The following is a 15,188-nucleotide window of genomic DNA, read 5'->3' on the forward strand; positions in this document are numbered from 1 at the left end:
GAGATGTCCAGGACGTGGTTCTCGTAGATGAACTCAGAGAGTTGGAGGTTGATGGACTTCTCAATGACCTTGGCAGGGAAGGGGAGGAGGGAGATGGTACTGAAGAGCTTGAGGTCTGTCAGGTCAGCAGATAGCTTCTTCAGCAGGGTGTTGATCTCAGCGTGTTTCCAGTTGTTGGGGGACGTGATGGTCTCGTTGGAGCAGTTGATGGTGTGCCGAAGCTCTAGGACAATGGGGGTGGATGCAAGAGTCTGAAGGGGCTCCGAAGTGGATGCTCTTCATGGTCTTGAGAGTGGTGACGGGCATGGTGGCAGGGTCTTGGGTGTCAAATCTGTTGTAGATCTGCCTGATCTTGTGATGGAAAGAGGTGCTGAGTTTGCTGCAGAGGTCTTAGGAGGGTGGGACTTCTGTGGTATCGCTGTTGGGTCTGGCGAAATCCTGGATGATGGCGAAGAGTTCTTTGCTGTTGCGTGTGTTGGCGTTGATTCTGACATGGAGGACCATTTTCTTTGTGGTTTTGAGGAGGAGGTGGTGTGCGTTGACAGTGGTTTTGAAGGTTGCATCGGTTTCCGGGGGTCTGCGGTTCCTCCATCTCTTCTCGAGTCATCTGTAGGTGTGTCTGGACTTGTGGTGTGTGGGAGTGAACTGCTGGCTTTCTTGGAATGTTGCTTGCCGGGAGCCCTTCTTGAGGGTTGCCAGAGTGTCGGCACAGTCGTAGATTCATTGGTGAGGGTTGCGTGCTGAGGTGTTGGCATCTGTTGATATTGACGGTGTGGTAGTGCTGAGTAAGGCAGTGAGATGTTCTTTGGTGGCCTTTTCCAGCTACGGCAGGGGGCAGTGAGAGCAGTGGTGTGTGGTGGGAATGAGAGAAAATCCACACAAGATTATATAAAAATATATAGTGTATTGTACATAAAGCAAGACCAAAACGTCAGAAATCATAAATACTGTGGATATTATGCAAATAATGAGATAGTTCTCATTATCCTGGAGAATGCATGGATCAAAACAACATACATAATAACATCAGTAAATACTTAAGGCAGCAGATTATGAAAAAGCACATGAATCATGAGTGCAAGTATTGTAACATTATCTAGAGATAAAACCCATTAATCATAATAAAACCATAGGGCATGGCACCTGTGCTCCTATTAAACTATATATGGTAATTAGGCACCAAGGGTAGGGCACAGAGGCACCTGCTAGCCTATTACACTTGATATGGTAAACCTCAGATCACCATCTCCTGAAGGCATGGAAAGCTCGTGCCCTTCCCTATGATATAATGTGTTACTTTGATAGCTTCACTGAATGTGACAAAGCGGGGCCTCCGTTGGGGTCTCACCCCCGCCAGCTACCGTGATCCAGTCTCCCCCAGGTATGGCCCAATGGAGAAGGGAACACCAGCACTGTAGAGAAGAGCGGGGAGACCACACTCAGTCCCCCGCGTACAGGTTTTGAAAAGGTAGCTGCCCGCAAGCGTGTGTTGCAGCCGCTGAAGACCTAGGGCTGCCCACATCCTGGGGGAATCCAGGGACGATCAGGAAACCAGTGTCTGACTCCTGGAGCCACGCCACCAAGAGAACACCATTGGAGCAAGTTAGGGTAGTGCCAGCCCCACAGGATGGCCAGAGGCTTTTCCTCTGCTGTGGCACCAGGGAAAACAATGCCTGCATCTTTCCCTCACTGGTATGAGCCACTACGCTCACTTTACTGTTATGCAAATGGCACAGGACCACTCAGTGTGGTGCAGGCCTGAGGTGAAGCACTGTGCTTCAAAATGGCCCAATATGAGGTGCTCAACACGCGCTGAGCTCCTGGGCACGAGAGAACACCACCCACGTGCTAATTGAGAAGGAAAGCGCTCAGCATGCACTGTTTCTTTGGAAATCGATAAATTGCTGTACTCAGAGTCCTGCGACCAGTCCTAGGCTGTTTCACAGAATTGCTGCAGTCCCACAAGAACAGAGGCAGGTAGGCAAGCCTACAAGCCCCTTGAGAGCACTGGGGGGAGGGGTGGTGGGGTCACAAAAACATGTAGTCAGGCAGGCCAGCACAATCAGGACAGATGCACAGTGGCAGCCTCTCAGCAGGCCAACACAGCAATGCAAGTAATTCTTATCCTCTGCACACTCACATATCTAGTCCAAAATTACCATGTCTTCCTTATGAAACAGTAAAGAGAGTAGTTTGTTGTGATCTTTTTGTGAATGATATGAACAGGGCGCAGATTCCACCGATATTGAACAGCCTACTCGCTTTCAGGACTGAATAGGAGTAACACGGACCACGTAGAGCATATCATACCAAACTTTTTTACAGTTGGGTGATACGCCAGTCCATGATACAGGATACTGTTTACACAGAAAACCGATTTATTAAACAAGGCAGCATTTGACATTAGACCAGCTGGGTCAGAAGTAGAACCGGCAGAGAGGCTAGAAGTGATAAGAGGAAAGAGAGCCTGACAGCCCTGAAGAAGTCATGGGGTCTTCCCCTATCGACGAAACACGTGTTGGCTGGGCGTTTTGAAATAAAGATAAAGAAAATATCATAACAAACTACTCTTTATACGGTTTCATAACGAAGATATGTTAATTTTGTTCTAAATATGTGCTTGTGCAAAGGATAAGAATTACTTTATAAAAGACCTCAGGTTCAGAATATTAGAGGGTCTAAGCGGATTTCTCTCACCTTTAGCACCGCTGGAATCGCTATTTTTTCCAAGGGACGCCCCAATAGAACAGCAATGCAAGTAGTCCCAATTGTGGTTTCTCCTAGCAGCACAGAATTCCTCTGGCAATGTGCAGCATGTAGAGCCAGCAGCGTCTGGTTACAAGCCCACATAGTGTCTAAAAATATGGGGTAAGAGCCTCTGTACTTATACTCAAAATTGTCTTTGATCAAGGGGTGACTTCAAAGGAACCCTTTCAAGTGCACAACAATCTATTTCAACCCAGACCTGGCTACAGAAAGTGGGTAAATTAGCCCTTTGTGTGAGGGCAGGACACAACCTATACAAAAGAAAATTGTGAAAGACCTCTCCCAGTCCAGGAAGACCATCAGTATGCAGATGAATGCAGTCCTAGGAGTGCATTAGAATGAGGCTGCAAAGAACAAAAGTCATAAGCACAGAGAAATGCCCACTTTCTAAAAGTGGCATTTCTAAAATAATAATGTAAAATCCAACTACACCAGTGAGCAGAATTTATCATTACAATTCTAATCATACCAAACAGGACAAGGACACTCCTTTCAGATCAGGAATTATCACTTAAGAGTATAAAAGGGAATTCCTGATGCCAGCCTATGAGAGGAGTAGGCCTCACAGCAGTGAGAAATAAAATAGGCTGTTTGTCACTACCAGGACATGCCACACATACAAGCACATGTCCTACCTTTAATATACACAGCACCCTTCCCACAGTGCTACTGAGGTCTTACCTTAAGGGTGACCTAAGTGTAATAAAATAAAAGGGGAGTTTAAGGCTTGGCAAGTAGTTGTAAATGCCAAGTCAAAGTGGCATTAACTGCAAAGACAGGTCCTGCGGTGGCAGGTCTGAGACAGGTTTGAAAGGCTACATCTGTGGGTGGCACAAGCAGTGCTGCAGGTCAACTAGTAGCATTTAATTTACAGGACCTGGGTATATGATTTACCACACTACAAGGGACGTATGGTAAATCAAATATGCCAAACAGGTGTAAACCAATCATACCTTGTTTAGAGGAGAGAGCAAATGCACTTTAGCACTGATTTGTTCCACATTTGTAAAGCACAAACGTATCACCCCTAAGGGTATCCTGGTGCTCAGGGGCCATTGGGGAGATTAAGTGAGCTATTGCCCAGAGTCACATGATGCTGAGCCCCATGCTCTGGAGACAGCCTCTCTGGCCGCTGCGCCACAACACTTCCTCAGTGGTAAAGTGCCTAGAGTCCTAAAACCCAACAAAAAGGATTCAGGAACATAGGTGGAGGAAGGGAAAATGTTTGGTTATAACCCTGCACAAAGGGCTAGGTCCAACACCCACACAGCAGGCCACACTCTCAACCCTATTTCATCCTCCAACAGGATCCCCACCATCCACATGACCCCGCTCACATGGTCCAACCGCTATATCATACATTTCAAGATACCCGCCCACCAAGCCACACCACCAGAAAAACCTAAAGCACCACCAAGACACTGGGGAAAATGATCAGAAGAAACTTGGACCAAGACCCTACAGGAACGTCCACCCAACCACACCAGAAACCTCAATGTTGACACAAAGCTCTTCAATAAACGTCTTGCCAACTGTACCAACAGCACTGCTACCACCAGAAACTAGACCTACAAAATAATAAACAACTTAGCTAGTACATGAATAACCTTAGGGAGTCCAAGTTCCACTGCAAAATTCTTGAGCGAAAACGGAGACTCAACAGAAATACCACAGCTAGATCTACATATAAAGCAGCCCTCAATCTCTACCACCAACAATTACAAGATGCAAAGAAAAAGGCTCTAACTCCGACTTGAAGCCAGCTTGAACAACAGAAAAGAACTCTTCACTATTGTCAAGGAGTTCTCCAATCCCGCAGCTGCCAACAATGACATCATTGAAACCCCTAGAATTCTGTAATGACCTCTCAAACTTCTTTGAACAGAAGATTGCCATGATCTACAACACATTCGAGCCACAACATACCGATACCAACTACTCCGACCAGCTGGACACCTTTATCATCAAACAGCAGCTAGAGAACTGGAAGATCCTCTCGAATGTAGAAACTACAGTCCTGATGAATACCATCGACTCAGGATCCCCCTCAGACCCATCCTCCCACTTCATATGCAACCTTGGATGAACCATCATCCCCCACCATCGCTCACTGCTATCATCAACACCTCCATAACTACCGCCACCCTCTTGCTAGAAAAAGGCAGAAGTCAACACCCTATTAAAGAAACCAAGGGCGGACACCAACACCCTCAGCAGCTGTAGACCCATATCTCTCCTGCTTTTTCCAACTAAAGTAATTGAAAAGGCCATCAATACCCAACTTGCAGACCACCTAGAACTTCATCAACTCCTAGACAGCTTGCAATGAGGCTTTTGCACCAACCACAGCACAGAGTCAGCCCTATTGCGGCCACCAATGACATCAGAAACATATTCGACAGAGGAGAAACGGTTGCACTCATCCTCCAAGACCTCTCCACCGCTTTCGATCCCTCATCATAAAGCTTCAGCACTTTGGTATCTGCAGACTGGCACTCAAGTGAATATCCTCCTTCCTCACAGACAGAACTCAATGAGTTAGATTTCCCCCTACACCTCAGAACCGAAGAAACTCATCTGTGGAGTCCCTCAAAGATCGTTGCGCAGACCAACACTCTTCAACATCTCATGAATATCGTCGAAGCCCTCAGCATCAACATAGTATTCTACGCCGATGACACACAGCTCATCCTTTCTTTTACTGACTCAACCAGCACCGCCAAAGCAAACTTCGCCAACTGTATGAGCAACATCGCTGATTGGATGAAAAACAACTACCTCCATTTCAACACAGGCAAATCTGAAGTCCTTATCCTAGCAACAACCACTCCCCTGGGACACCTCTTGGTGGCCCACAGACTTGGCCACCCACCCCTGCGGACCATGCCAAGAACCTAAGGATCATCCTGGACATCAACCACTCCATGAGCAGACAGATCAACGCAGTCTCCTCATCCTGCAAATGCTATGCAAGATTATACAGTGGATCCTACTGAACCCCACACGAATGGTCAGTGAGGCCCTTAACACACGTAGGCTTGATTACTGAAATGCCCTCTACATCGGAATCCCAGCCCATGTCCTCTGCCGATTCCAAACCACTGCGAAAGCCGCTGCCAGACTCATCCTGAACGTCCCGCTTAACAGCATCTTTCCACACCTCAACAATTTTCACTGGCTCCCAGTCCGGGAAAGATGTAAGTTCAAGCAATTCACCCAAGCCTCCAAACCAAAACTCTGCATCACACCAGTCCAGCTTACCTCGACCACCGCCTCAACTTCTACCAACCCACCTAACACCTTCGATCTGCATCACAGGTAAGAGCACATCTCCACTGCATCAAGAAGACAGGACGCTCCCTCTCACACCTCCCAGCCAACACCTTGATTGACCTCCAAAAGCACCTCAGAACCTCCCTCTCGCTCATGGACTTCCAAAGGGATCTCAAGACATGGCTCTTCCAGGTGAAACAGGAAAACAGGAATGATCTTCTCCTCCCCCCTCAGGCCTGCCCTACTCACCGTCTAGATACCCTCACTTGTGATTAGCCGCGCTCTACAAATCCACATAACCACAGGCAACAACTGTTACAAATTAAGTACTGGACTCCCAAGCAATAAATACAGTGGTCAAGGGAATCCGCTTGAAATACATTTCGTCCATCTAACAGAGTACTTAAACTTGAAGGTGTATTGCTCTTCTTTGAGAATTAATAATTCAAACGTGATCGTTACAAACGTGAACCAAGGCTTTGTGAGAATCCTGAGTCGCAACACCTTGCAACAAAAAACAGAAAATAGGTGTTGCAGTGTGAGTTATACCACAGGCAGGGCTTTAAGTGGGCCGGGTCTCACCGGGTCAGAGCACCGGCAGTTTTTTTCAGGGGGCCTCGAAACGGGTCTCTATCTGGCTCTGTTTTGTGCCCTGGCACAGGCGGTCTGTTTTTTTTCCCTGGACTGCAGTGACATCCATGTGTGCATGGTGAGCGTTGTAGAGGAAGGGAAATCCTTTAACAAGAGTCATTTTCTCTCTGGATTTCCCTGCTCTTTTTTAAACTCAGGAGCAGCAACATTGTCGTGGTGTCACAACCAGGACTTTAAGTGGAAGTTTTTTCAGTATTATATACAAGCCACATAGTTGCTGCTTATTTATCTTATGCAACTAGCAACCATTGAAAAAGCCAATAGTCGTGGCTTGTAGGTATGATGTGACTTGTATCATATATCTAGGCGCAATGACAGGAACAGCAAAATACAAGTCGGGCGGCACACTGTGCTAAACACCGATTTTTAGTTTACGTGTTTTTAAGCCTCGCCCTCAATTACAATGACCACGCCCCTTTGAGAGACCCCCCAGTTTTTTCATTCCACTTAAAGCCCTGAGCACAGGGCTGAGCTATGGTATTATCACGGTGAGACCTAAGTGTTACTGCCCAGCACAAGTACAATGAGATAATAAAAATTACCAAGCACAGCTGCTGCCTCTTGGTTGTTGTACCTAACAGAGAAAGAAAGCCAGCACTTTGATGGGATGTATGTACCATTTATATGTACACCTATGTATTGAAGCTACGAGAATTGAAATATAGGCATTTTTGTACATACACTTTGATACATTGGCGACGAGGATGGAAAGCACACACTGACCCGTATTCCAAGGACATGTCCCTCCAAACGAGGGGCCTTTTTCAGTCCCGCCGCTGAACAAGAAGGCCAGTCTTTTTTACCACTCCAGTGATACAGCTCATCACAAGTACCCTAAATAAATACATAGCCGTGGCTGAACTAATCGCACAAGCTCTGAATCTCAGTTCGAGAGCGGGGTGCCGCAGTTTCCGTTTATATCCATCTGTCATAACGATACCCCATTTGCAACGCAAAAGCCTCAATTTTTCCTGACTGTAAATAATGCATCGGCCGCGTGCGCGCGGCGCCGCACGCACTCCGCATTCTCAATTTAGCAACGCCGCTCAGCCGTCCCCGTCACAAACCCAACCTTCCCCTAATCAACAGGGCTTTCAAAACAGCCCGCGCCTGGCAGCGAGCCTTGCAACACCATAGATTATTAATCGGCTTTTCCCCTTCATCAGTCCAAATCAATTAGCCGAGATTTGATTTCAATCGACAGGATAAAAGGAAGGTAATATCCAGGTTCATCTTTGATTGAGATGATACATCTCACATATGGCCTTAAGCGCAGAAAACAGGACTCGGAGGGATGCTGACAAGAAGAGAATGGCCTGAGGCGGGCTAACCACAGGAGCTCCTCGGATTGGTTCCCGCTATCATTAGTGCCACTGATGCTTAAGAACTACACATGGGCAGGACGGGGTGACAGCTGAGACTTTAAAGCCTGTGTATTTTTCAAACAGCTTTTCAACTGTTTTCTGTGACAGCGTTTTTTTTCTAGCTCTATCATTAACTGCTGACAAGCTGACAGAATAAATACTTAAGCCTTTGAGGAGCTGTCCGACAGCCCCCTCCAATGCGCTTTTTGCGTAGTTCATTGCTTTTGAGACGAAAAAATATATATATACACATATACATTTATTTATATATTTAGAAAAGAAAAGTGAGGTGAAAATGTATTGCAGGTCCTTTGTTTCTGAAGTAGCTCATGGATACGGATGCGAGCTTTTCGCGCAGCTCTTGCTCGCGAGAAGATCACGACTCATTGCGTGATAGTTTAGGGCGCAGTATGGCATGTGAGGCTCGGTGTTGTAGACTATGTAATGTACACTGGTGTTTTCACTATCGTGGAAAGGTCTCAGCTGAGAGTCCATCCTCTGAGAGCCCACCGAGGAATAGGGATTTTGCTAGATGGAGGTCGCCATCATCGACAACCAGGGTCGGATTGGTAACGCGGGCACTTGGGAAATAGCCGAAGGGTCTGTAGCCGAGTTCTAGCTGTGGGCTGCTTTTTTGGGCAGCCTGGGGCTGTCTGTGCTGTTACCATTCCGCCAGTGGCCCAGTGGGTTCCCAAATGGCCTTTCTGGAGGCAGATGGGCAGAGGTATCACTCCCTTTCTCTCGCTGGGCCTGCCCATTAACGTATGCTGATTGAGCAGAAGTGGTCTCACTTCTGTGGCTCAGCAGTGTGAACGAATCTGTGCATTTTTTTTTATCTAAGTGAAGTTAATAAAACATTCCCCCACCCCCTTTCTTTTCATAAAACTTCGCTGAAGCAGTGTTTTGCGGAAAGGCAATACGCAAATGTGGGCCACTTTTTTTGGTGTGCCCCGGCCGATTTTTTATCCCAATCCAACCCTGCCGACAACGCTTTAATTTCAAGGGCCCCAATTCACAAAATGGTTAAAGCTCTTAAATCTGGTTTGCGACCACAAATTTCTAGATTTACAACTGAAAGTAATTCACAAAAAGTGACCTTGCAGTTGAGGTAGTAAATCCCATGCGAGGGGTATCGGTTTTCAAGACTTGGTGAGCCGTGGGAGTTTTTGAATGTGCACATATGCGTGTGAGGTTGTGGCAATTCTCAAACTTCTCTCCTTTTCTTTGCCACCATCAGAATGGTGGGAGAGTTACTCCAGTTGAGATCTGGAGTTAATGCCTTAAAAGAGTGGAACTGAACATCTCCAAACTTCCTGGGGATGTGAGGAAAAATTCTCCCAACGGGAAAAATATTTCCTATGGAGATAAAAGAAAGAAAGGAATGTGCCTTTATACAGAGGCGTTAGCTTCCATAATATCTACACATAAAGTCTATACTATGTATAGGATTCCTCATTGTTAAAAGGACAACACTAAACCAAACAAGCTTTGGCCAAGCTGACAGACCTTTCTTGCCTTTTCAATTGTAAGCCATGCCTACTGGCTTCTCCGAAGCATCTGGACGTACTACATTTTAATTTCACCAGTGACCCTAAATTAGAACCAGGAAGCTGCTCAGCATGTTGAAACTTATCAGAAGCTTAGTGGCTAAATTTGGTCACTAGTAATACATTTGTTTTATAATAAAGTAAATCACTGTGAATTAGAGTAAAAAAAAAAAATATTACAAAGTGGTGCTTTTTAAAAAAAATGCATTATTGAGCTTAAAGAAAATAATGGTTCAAAGGTTATGATGATAGACTATACTCTTCAGATGTAAAAAAGTTAATCTTGCATTTCACTGGAAGCACTTTCTAAGAGGTGGGAGACAGCCGCAGCCAATGCCGGTTTGAGCATCTGGGCAGTGGGGCTGGGTGGGGGAATTTCACCGGACGATGACAAATTAAAGAAATAATTAATTTTCCCTTGTCATCTTCTGTCGGAATCTAACCCCCCCCCCCCAAACTGGCCCCACCGCTCTTACCTGCACGGGCCGCGGCTGGTGGTAGAATATACCCAAACAGCCAGTAGTATGATGGTGAGACTACTAACTAGGGTTACCAATGGTGTGAATGACAATCACTCAAGCCATTAGCTGATGGAGCTTTATCCAAATAAGCAGTAGTTTCAAGAGGACTGACCCATAGCACACTTTCTGTATATTGAACACAAGATTTTGTTTCAACAAACCTCAAAGGGAAGTCACATGACCTTCAAAGCAATGCTGTAAAAAAGCTGCGACTGGAGCAGCATTCCCGGTGTGTTTATGGTTTAAATCTTTTATTGAGTTTTCACAAAGAACAAGACAATAGGGCCGTAGTCCGTTAAACAAATTTAGCAAGGCAAGTGTCAATGTAAGGGCGATAAGTACATTCAGTGCCTGCCAGGGCGGGCAGCAATGCAGGCCGTCTATATCTGTAAACACAAAACAGTGGGTCCCACCCCCCTCCCTTCCCCCTCCCCCCTCCCCCCTGTCCACCCATCTAAAGGAAAAAGTCCATGGTAGCCAAAAAATAGAAAGTATGATAGAAGCATCAGTGTTTGTGGTGTCGTGCGCCCTTGGTTGCCCTTGGTTCCGGGATTGGAGTGTCGGCCAGCCTGAGAAGGCGTAAGTATCTGGGGCAGCTCAGTTCGTGGAACTCCCCCGTAAGCAGTGTTAAGAAGGGACGCCACAACTCTGGGAATTCGTCTCCCGGCCGGCCCGTACCAGGGACAGCTTCTCCATGCCAAGCACCATCCAAAACCTGTGTAACCAGCCTGTGTGTGGGGGAGCCTGCGGGGTCCTCCAATGTGCTAGGATGTTTTGTGTGGCTGCTCCCAGTGCAATCGCTATGAGGCGGCCCCTCCGGGACTTCAGGGGATACACCAGGGTGTTGGGCAGCCCCAGTAGGATGTAAGCCGGAAATCGGGGAAGTTGAGTATCCAGGTGGGAATCAATTTCATCTATTTCCCATTGATTTTAAAGAATGTTTTGTGAATTCTAGAAATTTCGTGAATCTACATCGTTTTGTGGTTGCCGACCTATCGGTGTAGATTTACGACTTTTTGAATCAAGCAGCATCAATCTGAATTAATGCAAATTTGTTGACAAATTTTGAAGAGGTCACTTAAAAATGTTCAAATGTGCAGAGTATTTGTGACCACAACAGAAAACCTGAAACAACATTACTTTGGCTTTAATGGAGTCAGACTAAAATTGACCTTCTAATGGCACATTGCTATCCCTATGGAGAGAAGAAAGTGTTTCAGAATCGAGATAAAACTCAATTTGTAGCCCAAAAAACGAATTATTATGCAGACTTGGATGGACCTGGAGACTCTACAGAAATCCCAGTTGTTCATCTCTCCTGAGCAGGGTTAGCACACACATTAGCAGTTAATTTGGAAACGGGGAAGTTGACATTGAAATAACGAGTTGTTCTACTGTAATCAACTAGTAGTCACTTTGAAACCACTGATGGTTACATAACATGAGAAACACAAGGAACCCTCCTACCAATATTAAAATTGTATATGGTTAGTGGAAATCCTGAAGTAACAATGCTGTAAACCCATAAACAGACAACAGATTAAAAACGTTTATCTTTAGCTGAGTCACCTCATTGCCTTTCTCCATCAAGGGTCCTCACAAACATCAATCCTCCCTCATAGTTTCACACCTAATATCCCGCTACTTCACCTATGCCCTTATAATAGTGTCTCCTCACCCTATCTTTGATCACTTTTCCTCTTTCCAGATTATGAATTTATGACTTCCCTCCATCAATATGTTTATCTGCTTTCATTTTTTTGGCTTTCAGTTCTCCAATCCATCCATAATAAAACCCTTCACCAGTGTTGTTTACATATTTTCCAACATAATGCACTTTTAACTTTTCCACCTGACACAAAGTTTTCATAGCTTATCTCTCTTGTCCCTTCCCCTTATCTTTCCAAGTTTCACCTTTGGTTTCCAATATAATACCTTTTTCCTTACAAAAAATCTCTTCCACTTACCTTTGTCCCCTTCTCCCTCCCTGGAGATACTCCATCTTCCATTGGCTTACCACTCAAGCCTTCCTCCCTCCCAAGATTTACTCCATCTTTTATGCACTGGTCTTGCATGGTCGCCAATATCTTACCTCATCATCTTGGGTGAGCAACTGGGAGAATTTCGCATCCCTCCGTTTCGCTGCTTTTTTTTGGGTGACAAGGCTGACATCTGCTCGTCTTCAACTGCAAACACAGGAAACGTGTGAGAAGGCAGCAGATCAATCCGCCAGGCATTCAACACACACATGAAGTAAACAGAACGCACAGCCAACACTCACACGTTCACAAGTTACCACTCCTGACAGCCAAGATCAAACCTGTTAGTCGACATGATCAGTACAAAGGATTATTGGATGATGGCAGGAAGGGAGCCAAAGCCGGACGGAGAGACTTACACTTTGTAAACGAAAGTCAAGCTTTCATGTTATGCTCACAAATATTTAATGTTTAGAATTCCAGTATTAATCTAGATTCTGAACATTACGGATATCATACGAAAGGGACAGGATAAAACAGGAGGAAAGATGTTTCTGTAGCTTAAGTTCTAAAATAAAAAATACATGTTGCTTGCTCAGCGCCAATCTTTCCCATTTGAAGTCTGGACAGCGGTGGAGCGGCGGCCATCTTTGTTACTTCATGGAGGCTCGCGCTGGATCGAGGCGGCAGCAACTGATACAAGGCTTTGGTAGTGAAGTACAACGTTGCGCATGCGCTCTACCTTATTACTCCTTGCCCTTACGAAAAACATGCCATAATTCTCATTGTTTATATATCATTTTTGTTATATTAGGAAAGAAATTACTGTCGACCCACTTGACAATTTGATCATCTTCTTAGTAAGTCGCAGTATTAGTAAATGCTGTGAAGAAAATATAATAAATATAGAGATAAAATATAGATAGCGTTATGCTATTTTGATTTGTATAGCGCACTAATGACCCGAGGGTATTCAGGCACTTGCGCAAGTGTGTAGGTTTGTGGTCCCCAATGTGCTTATAGGAAAAGCCAGGTCTCCGGCTTCTTGCGGAACTCAAGAAGTGACGAGCAGGCTCTGATGTGTTGAGGGAGGTCATTTCATGCTTTGGATGCGATGTATGAGAATGAGCGACCTCCAGTTTTGCTTTTGCAGGTGCGGGGGATGTGTGCGAGTGAGATTGAGGCAGAGCGTAGGTGTCTGGTTGGCTGGTGAAAGGTTTCAATCTTTTTAAGTAATAAATGTGGCCACTTTTTTTTGCTGTGGATGCTAATTGTCCTATCTATTCTTGTCCTTGCCCCAGAATTATTGTTCTTATCTTTGTGGCAAGGACAGGAATAGTTAAGACTATTAGAAGGAATTCATTACACCCTGCAGCTTTGCTCTGATGACAATGACTCAAACATCTTTACCTTTTCTACTTTTGTGGTTTTGGACAAACGAGTCTGCACAGCTGGCTACTAAAATGTATGTACCACCCTGGGGTCACCCCTAACACCAGCATTTGTATAGCATAAGAAAAGATCACCATGGCACCGTTATCTTTTATGGCAGATTTACTATGAAGTATTATAACTACTCTGTATTCTAATAACTTGTAATTTACAGCCATCCTGACTATGATATGTATTAACAGATGTCAAACTCTAAAGTCGGCCCTAAGATATATACCTCTAATATGGCAGACAGGATATCCGCTATGTTTTGGTACCTTTCGAGAATTGTTTTTGCAAGAAGGATACATGGGTAAGAAAAAGTTACGTAAAATCAAGTAATGCAACATTTTTATATATTTCTCCAATTTCACTGGACGAGTTTTGGAGATGTGCTGAAGTAGCACTGTGCTTCCTCTAGGAGACAGATGGGGCCGAGGCAGTGCCTACATGTGGCTAGCAGTTTATTTCCACGTATAATATAGATCTGGCTACTAATTCACCATGTGGCATTGCGGGATATCAACTAAAAACAAAACTGTCAAAAGCAATCAATAATGAAACCAACAGACCAGTGAAAATGTATATCCCTGTGTTATTATAAAACTACACAGGAAGACCCATTGGTAGGTGAACTGTGGGATCCTCTTCTCACTGTGAGGAAGAGTATCAGTTATGTGCTTAGAAGGACATGCTCTTACAGGGCCAATAAAAAATTCTTTGAGTTTCTAAAATTGATATATTTGGAAAACTCTCTTGTTTTAGGGAGATTATATTGACCATTAGTTTTTTGAGAATGGTAGTTGCTTGGCTGAAATTCTGTCGTCCCTCTACATCCCAGACCCCAGGCCCTACCAACCGTCTACTCTTTATCATTTCCAAACATATATGTACCGCCTTGCATTACCTTATTCTACCTATTAGTCTGCTACGCTGAAAAGTTTCCTTTAAAACTCAGAGCTATGTCCTCCACAGCTGAGGTTAAGGTCTGTCTCAAAACACCTCTTATTAGCCCATAATCTCTCAAACACTGACCCATATAAACTAATCACTGTAAACTTCTTTGTAGAACTTTAGAGTAAACATGACTGATGTAAATGTACACACACACAAATACCTCATGTAAACCTTTGATGTAATATATGCTCCCATTCATTCTTCATTATCTACGAGTTATTCAAGAAAAAGCTAAAATCATCTGAATTTGAACAGCATCTGTCACTGTGAAGAATTTGTTCCCCGCGACAGAATAAATAGACTGTCCTGATCTATTAATTGAACTCTTCAGCTTAGTCCACACCTGTTCCTATTGAATCCCATGCATGTAAGTTTACTTTCCTTAAAATGTATCTTGTTTAGTCCTAGAATAGTCCTCTGATACCTTAAGATCTTGTTTACGATTCAGAATTCTAAATAAATAAATGATCTGATCTCAAAGGCCAGTTTGTAGGAAATGATGAACTATTTGACTTGATTGCATAATACCACCCTACCACCAGGAGGTATTGGTGGAAAATACTAATGCTTTGAATTTCATACATCCCTTCACAGTCACTGGGTTAATAAGGGTGGATCTTCTGCACTGTGTACGGTTATGTATACGGTTGATAAAACGGACATATGTGTTTTATAAAGGGCTACAGAACACAGTGCCAT

General features: G+C 44.6%; 1 protein-coding gene across 5 annotated transcripts in view; it reads right to left on the minus strand.

Moving 5' to 3' along the window:
* KCNMA1 (potassium calcium-activated channel subfamily M alpha 1) overlaps positions 1-15,188 on the minus strand; it is a 1,543,535-nt gene that overhangs the window by 279,438 nt on the left and 1,248,909 nt on the right. For all 5 annotated transcript variants that reach the window (XM_078643370.1, XM_078643368.1, XM_078643365.1 and 2 more), the window contains one exon: positions 12,215-12,308. In XM_078643370.1, the coding sequence (XP_078499496.1) occupies positions 12,215-12,308 (94 nt within the window). The remainder of the gene's footprint in view (positions 1-12,214; positions 12,309-15,188) is intronic.

The sequence above is a fragment of the Lissotriton helveticus genome, chromosome 5_1, assembly GCF_964261635.1.
Source record: "Lissotriton helveticus chromosome 5_1, aLisHel1.1, whole genome shotgun sequence".
Lineage (NCBI taxonomy): Eukaryota > Metazoa > Chordata > Amphibia > Caudata > Salamandridae > Lissotriton > Lissotriton helveticus.